Source organism: Curcuma longa, chromosome 1 (assembly GCF_044706935.1).
Source record: "Curcuma longa cultivar G26 ecotype Majalengka, Jawa Barat chromosome 1, ITB_CL_G26_1.1, whole genome shotgun sequence".
Taxonomy (NCBI): Eukaryota; Viridiplantae; Streptophyta; class Magnoliopsida; order Zingiberales; family Zingiberaceae; genus Curcuma; species Curcuma longa.
Genome location: NC_133861.1, coordinates 22,145,678 through 22,171,133, shown reverse-complemented (window position 1 = coordinate 22,171,133; position 25,456 = coordinate 22,145,678). Strand labels below are relative to the sequence as shown.

Sequence of the window (25,456 nt, the reverse complement as noted above, 5' to 3'; positions counted from 1 at the left end):
ATTAGAACTTAACTTAAAATTAATAAAGATAAAATTGACTACTCATCTCACATAACCCATAAGGTTACCCGTGTATGCCATGTATTGCAACACTTAGTACGGGTGAGATGATAAGGACAGTTAAAGTACAATGCTTTGAAAAATATTTTCAAAAATTATTATAAATATTTTTATAAAAACTATTTTTGAAAATTTGATATTTCCTTGAATTTCATGCTTGCTTATATTATAAGTTTCAAAACTCTATATATTTGAAAATTGGTTGACCAACACATTAGACACAAACCTTTAGGTCAACACTAAGTCAAAACCCTAAGACACATAGGCAGAAAATCCTTGTGGTCAACAAGGACGTCTTAAGAGAGTGTCTAGTTCAGGGGGAGGTCATTCTTGAAAGATCTTGTTATTATATGTGATGACATAAAAAAAATATTATTAATGCTATAATTATAAATACTTATTCTGAATTATTTGATCTTTTTATTTTTTAAATTTTTTTATAATGTAATGATACAAAAACAACAATTTTATGATTCAGCTTGAAGACATGCACGTCGATTAGAGAATTGATTTCATTGGCAATGCTTGCATTGCGATATAATTGGACGCGGCGGTGGGATCACACGCCTAAAACATCTTGCTGGTGGATATCCAGATGTTTCTAAATGTCCAAAAGTTCCTCAAGAAGTTCGTCGTACAATGAAAGAGGAACTTGATGTAAAAAAAAACAATGAAATATAAATAACAATAACGGGAACTTTTGGATAGCCGAAGTTCTAGAGAGCCAACCTATGATGAGTTTGAAAGTTGTGATGAAGTTCCAAATGACGAAGAATTTTTAGCAGCTCTCCATGCCTCTCGAACTGAATATGAATATGAGCAACACATGAGACATGGTGGTACTATAATTGGCGCTGGCGGAAGTGGCTCAGCTGGTGCTAGTGGATCTGGCTCAACTATTGTAGCAATATTGGGAAGGAGTGCAAGTGCTCGTATTACTTCAGCACTAGGTGGTATTGGTCGTTTTTTCTCTTCTATGGGACGAAGACGAGCAGTTGATATTGCTGATATTGATCCACTAGCATTCCGAGACCAAGCTAGCAAACAAACTCGGATTGATGATGCATATACGAAAGAGAAGAAGAAATCAATCGATAAAAATATTGTTAAATTTTTTCAATTTAATCAAATTCCTCCTAATGCAGCAATCAACACATACTACCGTAGTATGGTGTCCAACATCTAAAAATCCGGTCCGGGTATTCAACCTCCGACTGCATATGAAATTGCTGGTCCGTATTTAGATGAACAAGTGGAGGAGATTAAGACTTGGATTCTATCATGTAAGAAGCAATGGAGTTTATATGAGATTACGTTGATGTGCGATGGCTGGACAGGACCTACATGGATGAGCATCATCAACTTTTTGATATACTGCAATAGAAAAGTCATATTTCATAAATCTATTGATGCAACTACAAAGTATCATGATGCACCTTACATATATCGTTTGATGGATAATGTGGTTCAAGATATAGGTGCAGAACATATAGTACAAGTGATTACAGATAATGGTGCCAACTTTAAGAGGGCTGGAGAGTTGTTGGAGCAAAAGCATCAAACATTATTTTGGACACCATGTGTAACACACTGTATTGATTTGATGATGGCAGATATCGGTAAACTCGATATAGTGAAGAAGATAGTGAAAAAAGGTCAATCGCTAACAAAATTCCTTTATAATCATCATTGGGTTCATGGATTAATGAGAAAATTTATTGATGGAGAGATTTTGCGACCAGGAGCCACTAGGTTTGCCACTCATTTTCTTCTGTTAAAATCATTGTTTCAGAAAAAAAGTGGATTGAAAGCCATGTTCACTTTTGAGGATTGGGAAGCCTTTCGATATTCTAACATGACCGAAGGTAAAGAAGTGTAAAAAATTATTATATCGGTTAGATTTTGGGACTATATTACAGATATTCTTGTAGCAGTAGAGCCCTTGTACGTTGTTCTGCGCAAAGTTGATATGGACAAGAAGCCACAAATGAGTAATGTTTACTGCCTAATTTATGAAGCAAAAGAGGAAATTAAGAGGCGTCTATAATCACCAACCAAATATCAACCTTATATTAATATAATCACTACAAGATGGGACAATCAAATAGGAAAATATATTCATTTAGCAGGTGCGTATTTTTTAATGATAAAAGAATTTTTAATATTTGTTATTAATAGTTATATATGTTTAATTATTTTAGGTTATTATCTCAATCCGGCATATCAATACCGATATAATCTTGGCACAAATGAAGATTTATTAGCGGCCCTCAGAAATGTAATATCAAGACTACAACCAAATAGACAATTAGCTACTGAGGCAATTAATGAAAGTCGATTATTTTGAGAGGCATATGGTTCTTTTAGTGATGATTTTGCAGTGTCATGCAGATATAAAATAGATGTAGGTAAATAAAGTAAAATCATTAGTAATTGTTGTCAACAAATATAAATATTATTTTAATTTTATTCTTATTTATCTTACAGATGAGTGGTGGTTACAATTTGGAGGATCAACTCCAAATTTGAAAAAGATTGCAGTATAGATTCTTTCACAGACATCTTCATGTGGTTGTGAAAGAAATTGGATAACTTTCTCTCTCATTTATACGGAAGTTCGAAATCGTTTTTCTTATCGTCGTTTGGAGAAGATGGTCTATGTTCATTATAATATGCGTCTTCAACTAAGAGCCATAACAGAAGAGAAGGAAGAACAAGAGTCTGGTGATGTAGACCCATTTGATATTGGATTTGTCCAAACTGAGAATGATCCAATGATGGATTGGTGGAGCGCTGGTGAAGTTGAGAATCCATTATTTGATGAAGCAGGAGTGTCACGTCCCGGGAGACGGCTGTCTGAAAAATTCGGCAGCATCTCCCCTGTAACAATTCAATTTCCCTGAATACATTTTTAATGGAAAGAGGTCCACACGGTCATCTACAATTTAACATACATACACCAGGGTCACATGGCCATAGCTACTCAGATACACACATGCATCAACTATAATAACCACCACTACAACAAATCCATATTCACCAACGACAATACCAAAACACAACGATAATGCTCACCATAAAAATCCAACGATAATTCCACAAACCCCACAACCAAATAAAATCCGAAACCAAAAATCATACGAAGTACTCAACGATCCAAAAGCATACGAAGGAAGACCAATTTCGCCTTGCTGTGAGACGGAGGCAGTCCCGCAGAACTCCAAGCTCCGATGTCCTTATCTACTATCGTCTTAATACGAACAAGGTGCACTAACCTGTGCCTGCAACTAGAAGCCAAAGAATGTAGATAGTTAGTCAAAGGCTAAGTGGGTAATCAGAAAAGATGTGCATGAATTTAATCTTGTTTAAGAAGACAAGGGAAATAGAGTAGATCATAATTTTTAATGTCATTTTAAGCTCTTCTTAAAGTTTTCCTAATATAAATATATCAATTTATCATTATCTTCAGTTATTACTGTTTAAAATTAGGTGACAAGTTCATATATTAACTTAATTATCATACTTTATCCTCCATTATGATAATTTCTCAGTCTTGATTGTTTAATCATGTCATATCCCAGTATCATCAGAATAATCTCAATATGATTAATTATTATAATTAGTGTCAACAGGTGTATAAGCAATACAACAAGAGCCAATATCATCAGAGTTGAAAAATAATAAAATCTCATAATCTAGGCTAACAGTGCCTCTTCAGAATATATCGTCGCATACGTTATCTAACGTACGAGCTCTCTAGCCCTCACCGGTGGAAGATAGATAAATACTGACCGCGGCCTCTGCCCTACCACAACGATATGTGGCTGGTCACGTGCTCTGGACCGAGGACTATGTCTCGCACCATTACTTAAGTGTACGGTCCAGTACTCTGGTATATAACTTTGGTATAAAAAAACTAGGCTCATAGTTAATACCTTTCAATATTTATCAATTTCTTTTATCTCATTTCATGTTATATCTTTTTCATCAATTATCATCATTGTTACATTCTCAGTATGTATCTTCACGATTTGGTCTAAACGACCAACTCAACCAAATTAAATATTATTCATTCATTTAGGTATCACAATCAAGTTTTGCAGGTAAGGATAAGTATCAACTAGATGTAGTATCAACAACATGAGAAATAAAAGGTCAAGTAATATAAAAAGACAAGTATCAATAGCAGAGTAAATGAGAATATCTATTTGAATTTTGAAAACACTCTTTCCCATTTTTAATATCCCAGATGAACCCATGTGCGAACAGGAAATAAATCAATTATTTACCCTTTAATAATTTAATTATTTTAATCCTATTTCAATAGTTTAAGGGTCATTTTAATCCCCTTTTGAAAATAATTATAACATATAAATATTTGTATTTATTATTATTTTTTATTCATGCACAGGAACATTATACGAGTCCAAAGATAGAATGTACCCACTTGGTGTGACGCACGTCGCAATAAAATCCTAATAAAATCCTCCGTGTATAGCAGGATCAACAGATAAATGTCCTGCAAATTTAAAATAACCATCTTCTAAATATTAAAATTTTTTTTAACGGAGTAATTCCCAGTTGATTCTAAGGTTAATCTAACCCAATTAAACTCTAATTAATCTTATCTAGATCAATCACTAACTTAACCCAGATCCAATTAATTCAACTTGGCCAAATTTAACCTAACCTAATCTAGTAGGTAAATCATATTAACAGATCAATCTTAACTTTTCAACCGAACAAATCCTAAATTATGATCAACTTATACAAGTAAGCATTGAGGATAAATTGCAAGGTTTTATAAATCATGTGCCACATTTTGAAATATGTGAAGTTAAAATCTAATTAGGTTTTATCAAATTTTCATCTCGGAAGAGGGATAAAGTCCTGGTTACGGTAAACATACAACAACTAAAAATGCCCAAACTAACAAACCATCTTGCACAGACCTCTTCAACCGAACCCTAACCAATACAACCAAGTCTCAACAGCAACCTTCCAATAAAACAGTAAACCGAATAGGACTTAAATTCAAGAAATCCCGATCTCCTTCCTCACTGAACCTAATTAAACAGGAATTAACCCGGCTCAAGAATGTTTACCTCTGATCAGTACCCTAGAATCAAGCTCTAGTTGGCGGCGACAGAGCTATCCCTTGGGCGGCCACCGGAACAGAGGAGGAAGAAGTAGGTAGCGGCGGCTATGAAGAGAAAAGAGGAAGAGGGTACTACGAGGAAGGTGAAGGCGGGGTCTTCTCCACGCGACAGCGGCGGCGTCGGCATTTTCTTCTCATAGCGGCGGCGTCGTGCGGCAGAGAGCAGCTAGGGTTTTTGCTTGTATCCGCTCCCTCCTTCGATCGTCCCTTTTTATAGGCTTTTTACCCGAAGTTCTTGTCGGTGGATACGGGCGCCGGCGGCGGCGTCCCTCAGTTCCGCCGGACTCGGGCGCGGCACTGCGAGAGACGCGGGCAGGGAGAAAAAAAAATTGCGATTGCGTGATTTTGAGATTAAAAATCGCGATTGGGATTTGTCTGAACCGGACCGCACACGAACCGAACCGAGCCAACCCGAACCTAGGGTTTACTTTAGCAAACCGGATTTGTTTTGGTTTGCTTGGTTCATTCACTAAACGAATCTCGATTTTACCCAAACTAGTCTTTTTGGATTCGTCTTCATCAAACGAATCTTCTCATCGCATCCATTTTGACAAAGCTCTCTTCCATCAGAACCAAACCAAGTTGATTCTAAATGGGTTCAAAAATAAATCCACAAAATAATATAAATAAATAAGTAATTAATTAAATCCTTGTACTTTACAAGGAGACCCACCACGACCATCTGAATTTCTTACTCAGCAAATTGAAAATATGCAAACTAGAGGAGATATCGATGAGGAAGAAGACGATAATGATTAAGATTTTCGATTTTCTGGATCTTAACCTAGACGTTCTCAAACATCCCAACCCCAAACTCAACCAAAGTCTGTAGATAAAGGCAAAGGTAAAGCTCCTGCAACTTTTACTAAAGAGAAAAGAAAAATTAAAACTCCTACTTTTAAGGAAAGGGGTCAATTGAGAATTAGGGAAAATCCTCTCGAAGCAATTGATGAGCAAGAACATGATGACAGTGATGAAACATCAGCACCTTTGGACACTGTAGTCCGATGAGAAATTCGAAATGATGATAGTGATGTCGATAGCAGTGCAAGTACTCATGGAAGTGATAACAGTGATGATGCATCTGGTGGTGGTGAAATTTATGTTCCCTCTACTCCAGCACCGGAGCCTTGGATATGTGAGCAAGATTACACGCATGCAACTCAAGATGATGATCACGGAGGTAGAACTATTATGACTCAGTATCGACGCCGATCTAAAGTTGACAAATAAAAGGAAGTTCATAATTATCAAGATATGAGGGAGAGTTTAACTGAGATTGATTCTGATTGAAGTTCATCATACTCACGACCTTCTTATTATAGTTCTGATGCATCTTATGGTGATCCATCATATCAGAGTTCAGGGGGGTATGTTTATCCTTATCCTGTGCCTGTACCCATTCCGATTCCAGTGGTGCCAGTTCAAGTCCAACTTCCAGTGGTGAATCGAGACATGTTGATGGATATGTGGAGAAATCAATATCAATATTGCATGTCATGGGATGATTATTTAATCTGGGCGTTGGAGAACTATGGAGTTGATCTAAGCAGAATGTTGCAAGAACCAATGCTTCCATCTGATTCACGTCACTCCTTTTGGTATTAGTAAGGTATATTATGATGTATGATGTATCAATTATCAATTATAATTTGAGTTATTAATAGATCAATTTTCTTTAAAGAAAGGTATATTTATTTTTGTTTAATAATATTAAATGGTCAATAATTAAGAACTTATATCAAATTAATATACAATTTATTTTTAAATTATACACAATAAACATATTTATCTAATAATTACTATATATATAAATAAAAAAGTACTGAAACTATATCGACACTGCACGATACGAATACCGAAACCGTATCGTTCCAGTCTGGGACCAAAACCTCGGCACGGGTCGAGATTTTAAACCTTGATTCGACCTACTAAATTCATGTGGTGATTCCAAGGGCAAGAAGAAAGAAGCATCATATTTGAAGTAATCCAGAGTGCAGTGATCTCCCTGAAAGCAGTGGTGGGTCTTTGCAAACGAGTACAAAAGTTGGAGCTTCTCGATTTTTTGATGCTGTTTAAGCTCACATATAAAAAGTCAGAGTTGAAACATAGGCGTGAAAATTCACTTCCCAAGCTAATCTTCTTGGATATCAAACTCAATGTAAAGAAGATTTGCACATATTGACTCTTGAGAAACTAATAACTTCATTGCTACGGGAGAGGAAAAACACCTTGGCTTAGTACATATGAAGAGTTTGAAACTGGATGAAGGTCATCAACTCTGAACAATTAGGAAATGTTGGCAGTTTGAGGTGAGTTCCCTTAAGCTAGAGATTAAAAACCAAGTTTCAACTTTCAAGTGGTGCTAATAGATGATTTCAGAGTTGCCCATCGGAATAAATTTTCTACATGCTAGCCTAATTCCCATTGACAACATTTCATGCATCACAGATAGTGATGTAAATTATAGACTGCATGATTTCATAAGTCAGTCCAATTGCAAGTGTGCCTTTTAGACACACTTTATCTAAGGGAAACAACAATCAGTAATAGTTATCTTGAAAATCTTGTTGTTAGTACTTGTTATTTATCTAAGTTCTTGTTATTACCTTTGCGCTTTGTAAGAGGGTCTAGTGGTAAAATAAGTCTTGACACTTGCATTTCCTCTAATTTTTTTGTTGATGGACATCTAATATAATCCTTTTCAGCATAAGTGTGATCTCATTAATATGAGTTATGGAGAACCCACTTTGCTCCCTGATTATGGGCGATTTGTTGATCTTGTTAAAGAGGTAGTATATTTTGTATCTTTATATGTCCCACACCTTCAAATCCATTTAACGTTTTCTAAACTACACTAATTAAATTCTAAATTGTATCTTTAGGCTGTAGACAAGCATCATCTGATATTTATTAGCAGTGCTGGGAACAGTGGGCCCGCATTAACAACAGTTGGTGCACCAGGTGGCACCACAACAAGCATAATTGGTGTTGGTGCATACGTTTCTCCTGCAATGGCAGCAGGAGCCCATTGTGTTGTTGACCCTCCAGCTGAGGGTTTGGAATATACATGGTAATAGTTGCAGTTGGTTCTAAGAAATGCAACCTTATTAACTCACTTGGGAGTCTGCTTAATGTCTGACAGGTCTAGTAGAGGCCCAACAGCTGATGGAGATCTGGGTGTGTGCATAAGTGCTCCTGGGGCAGCTGTAGCACCAGTACCCACATGGACTCTGCAGAGGCGTATGCTTATGAATGGAACTTCAATGGCATCACCATCTGCATGTGGAGGTGTTGCACTTCTTATTAGTGCAATGAAGGTGAGTAACTTTCTCAATTTGTTTTTTGTTTGTCTGTCTTTTGCAAGTTAACTTTGTCGTGAAGAAAAAAATATTAGCTTTTTCTCTGTGATTGTTAGGCTGAAGGAATCATAGTCAGTCCATACAATGTGCGGAGAGCACTGGAGAACACTACAACCTCTATAGGTGATGGGGCTGAAGAGAAGCTAACGACCGGCCAGGGGCTTTTGCAAATTGACAAGTTGCTTCAGTTTTTTCTTTCTTTTGATTCTTTATGCTGAGCCTACCATTGATATTTCAAATTGATAGTTTTAATTTGTAATACCTTTGAATCTTATGGTTGTTTTTGTTTCACATGTCAGAGCTTATGAATATGTCCAGCAGTCTAAGGATCTTCCATCTATTTCCTATCAGATTACAGTTAATGAAGCTGGAAAACCAAGTGAGTTATTCTTTTTTTTTTTTTGGATTGCAATCCTTATAAATTGATGACTTGATGTACATATGCAAAGGTATTATTTTTCATTTAGATTTTAAAATGTTCTAGGCTATTTTGAGTCAATGTCAGAAGGCAATACATATTTGTAATTGTGAATGCTGACCTAAATTTATTGATTTTGTAAATGTTGCTTTTGAAGACCAAATAAAACATGCATAACTCAATGTAGGTTGTTATAAATTACTCCATTTGTTTTCCTTTTATCTGCTGGTGGTTATTTTTGTTCTGTTCAAAGTAATCAATGGAAGATGGAAAAATATTGCTACTGAGCTTTCCAATTTTAATATTTACTCGACAATGAAATATTGAAGAAAAACTGGTTTTAATTGTTCTAAAATTTATGGATGGCAGCTCCAACTTTTCGAGGAATCTATTTGAGAGGAGTTAATGCTTGTGACCAAGCTAGTGAGGTAATACGTTATATTGTCTCAAAGAATAACTCACTTTTTATGTCATATATCTAATATTTAACGCTTGGTCAATGATAGTACCATGCGCATGAACATTTGTTGAGTTATCACTATAATGGATTGATCCTCGGCCAGAATGATACAGTGCCAATGCCATGCTAGCTGTGTTGATAGGGAACCATGAAGGAAAAGGAAGGAGCTGCGACACAAATTCGAGATTGGAGCTAGTAGATGAACACTAAGATGAAGAAATGCATAGGAGGAGGTGGGGTTGGCTTACCTTGAAAAACACACCACAATGGAAACAATCCTCACATTTGCTTTGTGAGTCATCCTATTGCAGAAGCTTAACCCACACATCCCGCCGCTACTTACATTAGGCAAGCAGAAGTGTCTGGTCATCAGTGAGGTGATGAGGCTGGAAGCTCTATATCTGCAAGTCATCTGATCATAGAAGCTCTTCATGGAAGCCTTGTTGCAAAACTCTAGTTTTCACTTCTAGTTGCCTTGTGGAAGACTAGAAGTGGCCCTCCCATTGTCTCACAACTTGTGGAAGTCTGGAAATCTCGCCCTTGCCTTATCTTGAGTCTTGAAGGAGTTTTACGTGTCAGTTTGTGGGCGAAATGATGTTACATCGGTTCAATAGGAATAGAACATGATGTAAAACACTAAATAGACCAATATGCTAGTCCTTGTTTGATCACTGTGGTGGCACAATAACCTGTGACTAAATGCTATGAAAAACCTGGATCGTGGGCTACTTTGTAGGTTCTCACTGACGGCTACTTGGTAGGTTTGGCCTTTAGCAGTTAATAAACAGATGGTTCAGGCATGTTCGAATACAGTCATCATTCCTATAAGTAGGGACATGAATTTCATATTAAATGAATCTTCATGGAACATGACAAGATGAAAATGAAAATTGGCTCAGATAAAGGATTAAGTTTGTCTCTGATAAATGTGAAAATGATGATGATGTTTTTCATATGTGACAAATATACTCTGTTTTGATACTGATTCTGACATATGTTGTTGGCTGACAAGGAAATCACTTTAGGATATTTATGTAATTTAACTGTGTCGTGACATAAATTATAGTTGAGCTAATTAGTTGAGACCTCATTGAAAAACATAAAAGACGCAAAATGGTATATAAGCTTGTTAAATATTTTTGACTAGGATGAACTCCTTGCTATGAAACTATGGATAGATACCATGAAGGATGCCAAACTTTCGTTTACCTGAATGAAATTTTTGGCTGAGTTCTTTTTTGAAGGTTAGGAAATTATATTCAACTTCCTAGTTAATTAGACAGTGACGGAGGCACATGAATCAATTTAAACTAAACCTAACCATCTATTCCTGCAGTTCTAGATCTTGCAATTGATGAGCCTCTTTGATGTGGAAACCCATCATGACGTGTAGTTTAATTAGCACATTCCACTTCAACATTCACATTCTAGTCACTTGAACAAAATGATGCCCTGTTGAATTTGCATGAATATATCTATTAAAAATATGGTCACAATATTTAGAAGCGGTACGAACTCAGTTGTCACACCAGGCCAAAATAAAGAAAAACATTTTGAAAATACTTTCTGTATACTGTGTAGTGTTCAAATATTGTGTCAAGACAGAGTGACAGATATGAGTGAGATCAAATTGGTTAATTATGTCAAACTAGTTGAGATTCACATCCAGCCTTGATCCTTCTCTGTATTCATGTTCGTAGGTCAGTAAAACAGATGGCTACTCGTTTTGCTACAATACATTACCTAGAAGTATCAGTTGTTATCTCGACAGTTATGTATGTCACATAGAGAATAAGTGTCGCGACCATGATTAGTTTCTGTTTACATGAGTTTAGGAGAAATTGGAACCAAAGTTACTCTTCTGTTGATTATTATTTGTGTTATTTAATTTGAAGTTTTGTTGTAATCATTTCCCCTTGTTTTAGAAGCCAAAGTTAATATTTCTATTTGCCTAGTGGACTGTTCAAGTTGAACCCAAGTTTCATGAGGATGCAAGTAATTTGGAGGATTTGGTCCCTTTTGAGGAATGCGTACAGTTATATTCAAGTGATGAAGTAGTCGTCCGTGCTCCCGAATATCTGATGTTGACACACAATGGGCGTAACTTCAAGTTTGTCTCGGAACCTTTCCTTTGTTGTTTTTCTAATACATATATTACTACCCACATTCATTTGCATATATAGATTATCAATAAATATTAGTACTATTGTATTGTGTAGTATATGCATCCATCAATGCACCTACATATGCATATCTAGTGCTTCATCCTGTCACATGTGCTCACATCTGCATATACTTTCACATATTTTAGTTTCTAACTGGGTCTGGGTACCAAGCTAATTGATCACTTTAATCCAATTTATGGTATGTTTCACTAATCTAGTTTATGTTTAATCCATGCAAACATAAATATTTACAATTAATGCTTAGGAGATCTAGATTCACTATTTGCCTAATAAAAACTAGTACAATTTTCACAACCTAGCTCAAACGAAGAGAGGAGGAGAATGATCATTATGAGGAGTTTATTGATTATTTTCCTTTTTGAAGATGATTATTATACATACCTGCACTTCATTTATTTTGGATCACCCTCCCTCACGTATATCTCTTTTACTATCAACTCAAAGAGTGAAGCAGTGGTAATATATATTTTGCTCTTTGAACTCTCTTCCTCCTCTCTCTATTTATCTATATCTATTTCTATCTATCTATCTATTTATATATAAATACAAGCATATGCACATGCTTGCATCTAATTTGGAGTATGCTTGCATCTTATTTGGAGGTGATGGCCGCCAAAAGGGATGAATGTTAGGCCAACAAGGCATATGCTGGGGGGTATATGCATCTAAATATTGAAAAGCTTTTAATATTCAATCATTCATTTTGTAGCTGCTTTTCAAAGCTATATGCCTATGTAGACATGATGACGAAAGGATCTATGTTCAGAAGAAACAGAATAAATAAAATCCATAGGGCCGCCTTATGCATCTGTACTATTGAGTTGAGAGTGAGAAGATGGGACTAGTCAATGATTCCTACTAATAGGAATTTTCAAGCTTTGTTCTCGTACACATTCACAACAATGTTCGATTTTTTCATTAACATTTGAGAGTTTTCCAAGTTCTTGAACGCAAGGTTTGGAACCTCATTCCAAGACAGGGTTGGTCCTCACTTGGGACTAGAAAAATGTTGTGCCATACCAAGGTGTGGTGTGTTGGCACATCGTGCCAAAGGCATCAAGAAGAAGAAGGAAGATGAGAAGAGGATAGGGGAGAAGAGGAGGGATGAGGAGGAGGAGGAAAGGGGAAACTAGGAGAAATAGTGCTTACCTGTGAACATACCTACTGCTATTCTATAAATGATGTTGGAAAAATTGAAGCTGTTCCGTTCTCCCTTTAGTTGAAGTTGGAGTTGATCTATGGTTCCACAAATGATGCTAGAGTTGCACAAATGATTCTAATGTTATTGTTGAAGCTAAATCAATTACAAGAATAATTTTGATGCCCAGAGTCGTTTTGTCATTAGTGGCTATGTAGTTTCGTTGTTTGTGTTTGCATCTTTACATTGTTTGCGGCTACAGAACAAGTGTCAGGGCAAGGGTGTTGTTAGTTGGGGAGAAGGATGAACTTGTCATAGAAAAATGAAGGAGATGAGCTCGTAACTCATTTGTGGATGAAGGATGAGCTTGTGGCTTGCTTGCTGATGAACTCATGGATGATGATGGGCTTGTGTCTCATTTGGACAAACTTGCGGACAAAGGATGAGCTTGTGGATGAACATGGGATGTAGGATGAGCTCACGACTGAAGGATGACCTCACAATAATGGATCTGCTTGCTTACTTGTGGATTTCACAACTTCTGGCATGCCAATCGGGGGGCGATACAACAACTTTTGCCCGTCCCAATCAACTCTAAACCAAATTTGAATCACTGCTCGAACAAGCATTATTTATCTAGCTTATCCTGATTTGATCGTGGCCTTAGGAAGAATTGGTCTTCGTTAGACAAATGAAAGATACAAACACAAAGAAGTCATCCAAAGTGGTTCCATGAGTGGCCTGGTCAATCCTTTGAGTTTTCTCTATGCCCCAAAGTATAGCTCAAAAGCTTCTGTCCACATTTGTGCTTTATGTTCTGGTATTCACATCAAACATATGCATGAAGCTAGAAAGCTTTCTCAGCAATCTCAAGAATTGACATGATGACATGAAAAGTATTCAAAATATCTAGCAAACACACAACAAACCAAATTCTTGAAGAAATCTCACGTGGTTAATGCTTTTAAGGGGGTAAAAAATCAGGAGGCAGAAAATATGAAAACAATGTATCTAAACAATACAATGGGGGAATACCGTGACTTGGTAAAGTAGGGTAAAAAAGTATATCTTTTTCATTGATCCTCTTGGAGAGAATTCAAGGATGAGTTACTGTAATCACCATTGCATGCTTGGTTGTTCACACCAGTCTTCTCACATTTTGTTTGAGTGCTTTGGGATTACTGAATTCTCAAGGATGTCCTGACAACTTGTGGTTGACAAAGTCAATTAGGTGTGTAGAGCAAGGACATGGCAAAGATAGAAGTGCTAGGGCAACTACTGCATCTGCGGGAACTATTGTTGGTCTTCAGGGTGGCCATAAGCACCCAACATTTGGATATTGCTCGTTTCATGCAATTGTGGGATCGATGACCAAAGAAGTTGCTGTGGGAGATGAGCAAGGCACTTGAGAATTAACATGCTACATTCAGTTAATGCAAACATGATTGCCATGTCATAATTTAATGGATACATGACGGAAATTAATAGAAAGATTTGTTATAAACTTTGATTGATATTTTAAATTGAAAGAATGTGATAAATCTAATAACATGTAATAAGTTTGTGATTTTTATTGACGAACTCTAGAAAAATGTTATAAGTGATTAAAATGTTACCACCAATATAGTTTACATAGAGTTTAATTTAGGATAAAGTTGATGTGGCTGATCTCAAACAGTTGGATTAGCACTGATTGATGGTGATAATGGTTTATTTTTGAAGTTTTTCTTGTTTGTCAGTAGCAACACTTGTTAAAAGTCATCGATTTTGATTTAACATTAATATTGTTAGTTTGTTATTGTTGAAGGGGAGCCTTGGCGCAATGATAAAGTTGCTGCCATGTGACCTTGTGGTCACGGGTTGGAGTCATGGAAATAGACTCTTGCAATGCAAGGTAAGGTTGCGTCTAATAGACTCAATGTGGTCCGACCCTTCCCCAAGACTTTGTAATGGCAAGAGCTTTGTGTACTAGACTGCTCCTTTTTATTGTTAGTTTGTTATTGTTAATCATATTTTTTGGTTCAAGTGTAGTTTTGCATTGAGCTTGATTGAGGATAAGATGATAATGGGTTATTGTAGAAGTTTTTCCTATTTGGCAATGAAAACCCTTATGAAAAGCCACCTCTTTTGATTTCACATTGTTATGGTTACTGTGTTATTGGTTAAATCTTATTCTTAGGTTCCAGTATCATAGTTTATTAAGCATACTGAAAAGACTGTAAGTATTATTTGAGGTAGAAGTTTCTTCTTGTCTTTAATGTTTTATTGATTATACACATAGCTGCATTACCACTATATCATGCTGCTTCTAACACTCGATTGCTAATAGTTCTATGAGGTTAATTGTACACCTAGTATAAGTTCTAGTTAGTCTTTGCTTGAGAAGTGGAATATGATATGAATGATCTCTGTTTTCGTGCAGCATAGTTGTGGATCCTGTTGGTCTTGGCGATGGTCTACACTATCATGAAGTTTATGGCATAGATTGTAGAGCTCCTTGGCGTGGTCCTCTCTTCCGGGTTCCCATTACTATAATAAAACCTCTTGCTTCAATTGGCAGGCCTCCTATTGTTACCTTTTCAAATGTCTCCTTTTGTCCAGGTACCTTAAGAATGACCAATTTAAAATTCCATTTGGAAGTAAAAGAAAATCTGATAGATGTATATTCATCTAGTATTATGTGTTGTATCACTTAATTTCTAAATGAGCATCATTTCATGATTTCAAGTGTCAACTATCATCCATTTGGATGGTTGAAATATATTGTTTCAGTTATGGATTGATTTCAATACCTTGTCGGCATGAATATAGTTTTATGTGTTAATTGATATCCATTGATACAGTTTAAAGCACAAATAGATATTATTATGCCACTGCCACATTGGCGGTACCATATATATAGATATATTTTTTAAATTTTGTTTGTCGGTCATGGGGAGAAGATAGAATACTAAAATGAGGTAGGAGGAGAAGATGGACCAATAGATGGTATCAATTGAGGCAGGCTCATCTTGCGAAATTCATCTTTCAGTCAGGGCGGTGAAGATATAACTCTTGAAAGTGAAAAATAAAGTGAAGATTCATTAATTGGAGCACTAGTAGTAGTGAAGAGGAATGATTCTAGAGTCAAACAAAAAAGACATTCATATCACGAACTTATTCCTTACCTAACCTCAATTGTGCTAATCTGAGTTCAACTCTTATTAATTAACTGAGATATATGTGTGAACATGTGGTGAAATTACTTTCAACACTAGTTGTCCTAAAAGCATTATTCAATATAAATCAATCATTGTAGAATGCTATAAGAACCAATGGTCCTCCATACATGTTATTCAATTTGGTATCAGGAAAACATATTTGTTAGTTGAGGCACTTATTATATTTTTGTAGGTATATTAATAATGGTAGATCTTAGACTTCATTGGTCACTCTCACTGCAATGCTGAATAATTTCCTAATATCCATTTTTCCTATGAATTTTGACCTCTTTCCAGGAATATGTTTGCCTTCATCAAGTGTTGAATAAACACATTTTCTCAATATTTAACCACTATGCTTGTATATAATTTCTTCATCTACTAATGATTTCCATGTCTCTTTCGAAACTTGCTTACAATTGTGCCATAGCCTTAGAATGGAACACAAAGTGTTCAAGTAAATTTTCATAACATATTTACATTTATACCATTATATTTTCTGAGATGGGCAAGTCATCAGATCCATCACACCAATATCTCACAAATCGAATGCTTTATTTATGCAGTTGTCCCTTAGTTTTTATATAATTTCATCTAATGGTGCTGTTGGTGTTTCTTGAGGAACTTCATGAGACTCTTTATAATTTCATCTCTTACAGTGCTGTTGGTGCTTCTTGAAGAACTTCATGACTATTGTTTGCCTTAATCATTTATATTGAAAACCATAATGCTATCAACTGTAATTTCTCATGATACAATTGTATTTTAATATGTTGTGAGCAGCCATTACTAGCAAACTTCATATTGTTATATATAACCTTGTAATTGTTTGATTAATTAATACCAATATAGTTCCACATCATGTATATGTACTACGAGACAATATGAGGTGCACCGCATAGCACTTCTCAAGTCTGCCACCTCAAGGTCGACCCTCTTTAGATTCTTTCACCAGAAGGATTAATCAATCATTAGTGGCTACCACATCATCCACCCACCACTCTCAGGGCCTACTACATCTACATTTGGTTTTTTATAGGATCAACCAACTTTATAGACTATACCTCCTTAGATGTGCTCTTCACGATTTACCATTCATGGAATCGTACCTCAAGGTTTGCCGCCTTCTGGATCTGCTCATGCTTTCTTAAATTTTCCGGACCATGTATGCCATACTAATCAAAACAAACTCAGTGTTTTATTATTTTGATTGGTTCATTAAAATTTCAAATGTTTTTTTACTCTCTCCCATACGTCAGACTTCTCTCATTTCAACAGTAGTCAGACTTCTCTCTTTTCAACACTCATTTATCATCTTTCTCGCTAAAAAAATATTGCATGCCAAATAACTATTCTGTTGTTTAAATACTTAAATGTCCATTTATCATTTCTCTCTTTCCAATGTTTTGAATTTATGTATTTTCATTTAATCTCATTATCATATTTCTTATTAAAAAAGGAGAGAGTTTTTCGAATGTCCTACAATATTCTTTCAGCAAGATGTCTCTCCATGGGAACCTCCATGTAAGCTTGACATGGTTTTTATATCGATGACTTGACAATCTTTTTGACAATTGTAAGTTGGATGGTAATGATACACAATGTTTGATGCCAAGGTTAGAAGTGTTGTTCCATGCTGAGGATTTGTCCCTCAGTCAAAAGAGATGTGCTAGTGTTTTGTCAAGCCCGGTGTCAATCCTTATGTCAATTGTAATAGCTAAAGAAGAAGAAGACTTGTAATAGCTTCAGGTCTTGCTTCACATTGCCAAACAATGGTGCCTGTTGTGAAAGCTCATTGTTGCATTTTGCATGGATTGAAATCTCCTATCATGCTGAGCAAAATAGTCAAAACATATCGCTATGATAAATTACTGAAATTTGTGTAGCATGTCTCTATACAAGATAATGTTAATATAATATCAAAAATGTAGTATTTAAGATAGAAGGCAAACAATGAACTTAAATTTTATATATATATATATATATATATATATATATATATATATATATATATATAGTTGTTTTTTTTTTCTTCTTCTTCCACTGGCACTATACATTATAATATCAACACGATACTGAAGTAACATCATTTTTGTCAAATATTGAAATCTTGACATAGCTTGGGATTTCAAATTTGGCATCTTGTCTTATGTGAAACCTTGCGTCACCCATCATGAAAGCTCTCCCTTTTGTCTCGTCTTATGTGAAGCCTTACATCACCTTATGATGAAGCTTACACTCATAGCTCTCACTTCTCTGTGCTTTGAACTGTGGAGTCTCCATTTGTTTTGCATGCCAATTGGCTTGCCGAATGATAAGTTTTTCTATGTCAACTAGTACAGAACATTAAGTTTCTGTATGTTAACTGCCGTGTAATAATTTCTTAAAGCTTGGTGTACACCATCATTTTAGTACAACATACAAGTGAATAAATGCAAATATCTACTTCATAATTGTCATCATCACAAACTAAATTCAAAATTGCATACAAGATATGTGCACATGCACTCATGCGAGGGTTCTAATTGTGATCTAGTTGTAGATATACAACTGTGTATGTTAGTCACTTAAATGTAAATATTTAGGGATCTATTTGTCTACATACAACTTCTATTGGGTGAGTCTAGATGGGTAAGTTTGTTGTGCACGTGTTTGGGACTTAAATGTAAATATATTACAACCTAGTTGTAGATATAACTTCTGTGAGTGTAAATGTAAAATACAATTAATATTAATGCATATATGGTGGTAAAGGGACTGAGGAACCCTAATAATTTTCCCATCTCATTTGCATAGTATCAGAGTGTACATTTCTCTTTTATGGTCCATCTCATTCTAATTACTCGATGTTAAAATTTGTCTCTTTTGTTTTGCTTGTTATCTCACAGGCCAGAGAAGCTCTCATCCTTTCTGGTCCAGTGATGACCTCAAATTGTGTGGTGTTGTTGAGAGTAAAAATAGAAACTTGATTGAGACAATTCACACCTTGTTTCTTGGTGTGCAAGTTCCTTTGAAGTTTTATTGCTGTTCTTATTGATTGCTACCACATAAACAGCATACCATCTCATATCTTACATATATAAATACCCCTTCTTATTCTTTTTTTTTTTTTCTCTTGATGCCACTATACTATCTTTCATCACATGTGTTTGGCTATCTTCCATCATGTGTATTTGGCTGAACTTCTTTTGTTCATCTCCTTTCTCTAGGAAGGTTGAGCCTTCTCCTCCTTTGAAGTTTATCAAAGTTTCTCTAGGTATTGCTACTCTCTATACTCGCAATGTTTTTATCTTCTTTTACTCTGCATTTTGTTTGGGAATCTATCTCTTATCTTCCTCTTAATCTGTAGTAGGCAGAGAGGTATTTCCTATTTCTATCAAATTTTGTTTTTGCTCCCCAATTTTTCCTCCTAGCTTCTGGCTGAAGGTTTGGTAATTTGCTTTGTTTCAGAATATTTGTGCCTTTTTGTATTACGGAATTTCAATAATTTATAACACAACTTTCATACTTATGAGTTATGATATGCATTGCACGAAACATTTTGTGATAGACTACTATGAGTACATATAGGCAAGTCAAAAAACCTGTCAGATCTGCAAGTAATGCTACAAAAGAGTAGTAACTAGTTAGCAATCAGGGGTTCATCTCTTTAGGTACTCTCCTCTACCTATAACTTTTCATCTTTGTGCCTTTACCTAATCACAATTAGGTCCCTATTCCTTCTGTATTTACCTTGGTTTACTCAGATTTTACCACTAGTGCCCTACAAGGTTGGCTGCCAAAATAAACTGTGGTAGCAGCACATGCAAATATAGGTAGTAGGTTTAATTTTTTGCTTGCTGCTCATGCAGACAATCCACTTTGAAAGGCACAGGGAACAATTCAATATTAGAGGAGGCGAAAGACAACTTTGGTTCTGCTGAGATAACCTAACTGGAGCACTTCTGGATGTTGTTCAAATGCAAGACAATTTGGCGATGATGTGTCAGATTGTGTAGAACGTATTTTTTTTGTGATTTGATTAATATAGACATGTAAACATGTATTATAAGGCCATCAATGACGTTGAATGGATTTTTAGGAGAATATGAGTGACATGCTATCAAGGACGCCTTATTGGACAAGTTCGGTGGATGGCATATATCTGTGGATTTGTTTCCTAAATCCTACTTCTGAGTCTCCAGGGCTACTACACCTGGGAACTTCTGATATGACAAACACTTCTGACCTATTTTCTAGTATTAGTTCGTTGTTACCATATTTTCAGCCAATGGATTTTTCTTTACAACTTGTTCACCAGTTTTCATTCTCTTTTTTGCTAGTGTAAGTTTAGTTTATATTAGTTTTAGCTCATGAGCAGTTGCTAAATGAGTCTGTCAATTCTTTTGGTTCATGTGTCTCTCTGTTGTACTCTTAAAATGATAGGCCATATCGAAAGAAGGTTCATTGAGGTGCCTCTTGGAGCTACATGGGTTCAGGCAACAATGCGAGCTTCAGGATTTGATACAGCTCGAAGGTTTTTCATTGATACAATTCAGGTACAATGCTTTGTTGACATATTATGATATTGTGAACTTGCACTTTATGTAATATGCTCCTTAACAGATATGTCCTTTGGAGAGGCCTAGGAAATGGGAATCCGTGGTGATGTTCTCATCTCCTTCAGTTAAATCATTTGCTTTTCCTGTTAAAGGTGGTTTTGCAATGGAGTTGACTGTTGCTCAGTTTTGGTCCAGTGGAATTGGTAGCCATGAAGCTACTCTTGTAGATTTTGAGGTAAACAATGAAGAAACTAGCTATTTCTTTCTTGCCATGCATCTTATCAATAAAATGGACTGATAGAAAGATCTGAGGTGTCAAATCCATGCTTGCGTGCATCAAATGTGTGCTGCATCAGGTGTCGGTGCTGCAGATTAAAGAGCCATTTAGTTTATTCATTGTTTTGCTTGTATACTAATAATTTCTTTCCATTCTATTTTGAGTAAACATGTGCTGGAAATGAGATATCTTGGTCATTGTGGGGCAATTCAATTTTCTTACTACCTTTCTTTATTCCCCAGGGTTAATTAATAGCTTTGACTGTGCTAATGCTAATTTAACATTAAGATCTATAGAGGTATCTACTCATTTGGTTCTAGCATGCCAATTTTTTCTATATTTTTTGGGGTATCTACTCATTTGGGTCTTGCATTGTGAAATATATACATTTTCCTCGGAGCAAGCCACTTTACCAAGGAAGGATTTGAGATCACAAAGTCTTCAGTCTAGAAGTGTTTATGATGACAATCTTTTTAGTGTGTAATCTAGTGGAGTCATCACTTGTAATTAATATCAATATAGATAATAAAAGAGCATGGTTTACAATATCGACCCATTTCAGAGTTTCGGTTTATAATCAGAACGATATAGTTTCGATACTGTATCATATCGTATCGATATGTTTTGTTATTTTTAAAATATAAAATATATTAATTAAAATTAAAGATATAAAAAATAAAAAAAATAAAATAATTTTTTAAAAAAGAAAAAAAGTGCGGGATTGCGAGGGCCTTTGTGACCCCGTAGAGGTCAATGCGGGATCGCGATGCCAGCGCGACCTCGTGGAGATCACTGTGATTCTGCCGCAGCTCGCTGTGTCGGTGTCAGACTATAGGCGGAACGATAATTTTCGTCCGTTTCGCCGGACACTAAACGAAATTTTTTTAAACCATGAAAAAGAGTACATCTTTATAATTGTTTGTGCTGCTCTGTAGTCTTATATTAAAGAGAGTGGAAAAATTTTCAAATCAAGTTCCCAGAGATCATTTTTTATCATTGACTTCTCCATGAGGCAATCTCCCATGGGCAACAAATCTTAGATGTTTCAGATAGACCCTAGAGAGAGGAAGAGCTAGACTGAAGGAATCTTGACCACCGGATAGAATTTATTAATTCAATTAATGCCATAGACGTGAATATAACCCTTAGCTACTAGACAAGTTTTGAGGTGATCAACAATATGTTGTTTGGTGAATATTAATTAAGAAGACATATTTGCTATCCATGGTGGATTTCCCTAGATAAAGAGAGACCAACTCTAAAGAGCAATTAGAATTGTGAGATTTATCTCATTGATCATAGTTTTTTTCCACCTTGGATTTTAAAGTACTTCTGAAACATTTCTAAGATTTAACCGTAGACATAAATAAGACACAAAGAAAGAGTATTTGGGTGACAATTTCATAGGATATAAAATGAGAAAGTGGATAAAGAAGTGTAACACTAATGAGTACCTTTGTGGAAAAACAGTGTCAGAATAGTAGGGGATTAAGCATGATAATTAGTGATTCAAGAATAGGAGAGTTTTAAAGATGGAGTGGCTTCTCTTTGTGATTGTCGACTATATACCTATAAGGGAGGTGCCTTGTGTGGTGGGTCAACAACAACAAAGAATACATGGAGGTCTATAGATGGCAGTGCAAAGGACAATAGAATAGAAACAAGAATACTCATATAGTGATGGAGTAGTGGAAATGAAGGGTGCTAACTCGAAAAAGTCACATTTGGAGATAGATAAAGGCACATTGTGTCTTAGCAGAGATTAAACAATAGTTTTTTAGAGATGGAAGTAACCGAAGAAAATGCACTTGGTAAAACATAGAGAAAACTTATCATGGCTAGGAGACATTAGGTTAATGAAACAAGTGCATTTAAAGACCCATGGCAGAACAAAATATACAACATTTTGTGGAAAGGGGATAGCAAAAGGAATCTGACCATGAAGGGTGGAGGATGATATACCTTTGGTGAGATAATATGCGAGAATACATCATACTAAAAATAGGGAGACATGCTTGAGTAGGAGCAAAATCCAAGCATACTACTAAGAAGATAGCTTTTTTTTTTTTTTCTCGTTCCGCTACCCCATTGCTATGGTTTATGTGGACAAGAGGACTATTCACAACTTGATAAATTAAGTGAAAAAAGTGGGACTAGTATTCCATAGTATTGTCACTGTGTAGGCACTTCATAGAAATCCCAAGTTGTTATTTAATGTCAACATAGAAAAGAGAGATAGGGAAAAGTTCAGAAGTATCTTTCATTAGAAAATATGAGGTCATTCGAGAATCATCAGTAAAGGTAACAAACATCTGAAACCAAAAATAGTGCTAATTTGACTAGGACCCTAACTATTCAAATGAAGCAAAGCAACGGGTGCGGAAGCTCACTTATAAATACTGCTATGGAAAGGAGGGAAAGGAGACCTACTTTGTTTGCATATTAATATGATTCTCACTCAATAGCTTGAGGGGCTAGTGGATTGGGAACCATCGGCATTAAGTTTATAGACACTGGTAGGGAAAGGAAACCTAACTGCTGTAATATTCAACCCATCTTCAAGCCAACTCGTTGAAATTTGGTTCTGGTTTTCTGAAAAATTTGATAGTTAGTCCTACTCAATTTCTATAGAAATAAATTGAATGGGGAAAACAAAGACTATCAACATTAGGAACAAAGTGATCTTTTTGTTCAAAGATTTATGATAAATAAATGCTTATGATGGTCCTAAATAAAAAAGATAGTGAATTGAGCTTCTTATGAGATATAGTTGCAAAAGCTTTGAGAGCTAGGTTGGTTTTTTAACCGTAATTGAGACTAATAAATCATCAGTTGGTTTAGATGGAGAGGGGGGGGGGGGGGGATAAGATGATTGTGAGGAATTTAGTGATGCTTTTGCTTCCTCTCACTGCTGTTGAGAAGCAACACACAAAAAACTTAATTTAACTGAAATGAGAGTGCTAAGATGGTTGTTTGAAGATTTTGGAAAAGTTAAAATAAAAAACCCACTATTATTCGATAGCCATCAGGTTTAGATAGAGATGATATAAACATGTTCAAAAGTGAACAATAGATTCTAGTGTTAAAACAATTGTATATATTAACGTGGAAGTTGTACCGGTGGAGACAAACCAAAGAAGACTTTGGTCAATTTGTTAAAAATGATTGTATAAGAATATTAGTAATATAGCCATTGAGATCAATGGAGGGAGAAAATTTATGTAGTCAACTCTAAATAATTAGGAAAAACATGGCTTAATTTCTCAATAATGACCACATATGAATTCACATATTATCTTGGTTTATATATACACTACATATATTTTATGATTAGTTGACATCATAGTAAGCCCTTGTTTGACTGGTACCCACTCTTATTCTTCTACCTCTTCCTTTTTTTTTTCTTCTAATCCTTCCTCTCTTTCTAACCAGTGCTAACTGACACCAACTTGTTTCAACACATGGTATGTAGGTTGACATCAAAACAAGCTTATTTTGTCTAGACACCAAATGAGGTTTAAACCTAGCTGTATGCACATTCAATATAATTATTCTAGTTTTCAGTTTGTCATTGCGTACTACTTGTTTGTTTATGGTTTCAAGTCTATGGTTCTCTTGGAAAAACTTGTGTGATCTATGAAATTCTTGATGAGCTAAGCAAGATTATGCTTTACTATTACCACAATATTTTTACATTCTATCTTTTTATAATTGCATTTAATTTAGCCTTGTTAATATGCACATCTTGGGTTTAGATGGGAGCAATGTTATAACACAAATTTATGCTATACATCTTAAATTGTGTTTTAATTCTTGCTGGGGAGCTGTGTAGTACTACTGTAAAAGAAAAGATAGATGAAGGATAATTTATTCCATAGTTTGCTTCCCTTGCTAAATATAGATGTTTTTTCTTGACCTTATAGATCGCTTTTCATGGAATAATTGTCAATCAAGAGTCACTGATGCTTGATGGAAGTGAGGCACCTATTAGAGTTACTGCTAGATCTCTTCTGGCTGCTGAGAAACTTCTTCCTGCTTCTACTTTAAATAAGGTAAGTTCATCTGAAAAAAAGTAGTCAGCCATGAAAGTCTCTAGCCAAATGCATGATAAATGCTTGCCATATTTCTATGTTTTTAACAACAGTTGTTGTTTTTGATGGCTTTGAGTCCTGCAGATGAAAATTGCATTACATCCTGTTGATGCTAACCTCAAAACTCTTCTAACAAACCGTGACAAATTACCCTCGGGCAAGCAGATTATTGCATTGACTTTAACGTGAGACTTTGTTTCCTTTTTTATAAATTTTAAATTGCCATTCTCTTTTCTATCAGGTTTACAATTATATCACACGAGCAAATGTGGGGACAATAGTTTATAAACTGTTTTTTCATGTACAAAACTGATTGAAACTGTTCCTAGACTTATCTTCTTAATTGACTAAGCAACACAAATCCCTTGGCAAAGAAGCCTTCTATGCTATGAGACAAGAACAATAATTTGATTGAATTTTGTGCAAATTATTTGCCATGTTCTGGATATTGGAACCACATTTTGAAGGTTCAATATAGGTTGTCAACTAGTGATAATTTCTGTGAAAGGGGTCACAAGGCCTTATATAATCTTTGAATGTTGTTTACAGTTGGACTGTTACACGT

General features: G+C 35.5%; 1 protein-coding gene and 1 pseudogene across 1 annotated transcript in view; both read left to right on the top strand.

Moving 5' to 3' along the window:
* The first annotated feature begins 600 nt into the window (after positions 1 to 600).
* On the top strand, positions 601 to 6,826 carry LOC141826207 (uncharacterized; annotated as a pseudogene).
* Positions 6,827 to 7,927: 1,101 nt separating this feature from the next.
* LOC141830986 (tripeptidyl-peptidase 2) overlaps positions 7,928 to 25,456 on the top strand; it is a 39,159-nt gene continuing 21,630 nt past the window's right edge. The window contains exons 1-12 of the mRNA XM_074718440.1: positions 7,928 to 8,010; positions 8,104 to 8,291; positions 8,364 to 8,538; positions 8,637 to 8,758; positions 8,880 to 8,959; positions 9,368 to 9,426; positions 11,414 to 11,568; positions 15,205 to 15,383; positions 20,408 to 20,520; positions 20,588 to 20,758; positions 24,724 to 24,852; positions 24,976 to 25,076. Coding sequence (XP_074574541.1) covers positions 7,948 to 8,010; positions 8,104 to 8,291; positions 8,364 to 8,538; positions 8,637 to 8,758; positions 8,880 to 8,959; positions 9,368 to 9,426; positions 11,414 to 11,568; positions 15,205 to 15,383; positions 20,408 to 20,520; positions 20,588 to 20,758; positions 24,724 to 24,852; positions 24,976 to 25,076 — 1,535 coding nt within the window. The 5' untranslated portion in view covers positions 7,928 to 7,947. The remainder of the gene's footprint in view (positions 8,011 to 8,103; positions 8,292 to 8,363; positions 8,539 to 8,636; positions 8,759 to 8,879; positions 8,960 to 9,367; positions 9,427 to 11,413; positions 11,569 to 15,204; positions 15,384 to 20,407; positions 20,521 to 20,587; positions 20,759 to 24,723; positions 24,853 to 24,975; positions 25,077 to 25,456) is intronic.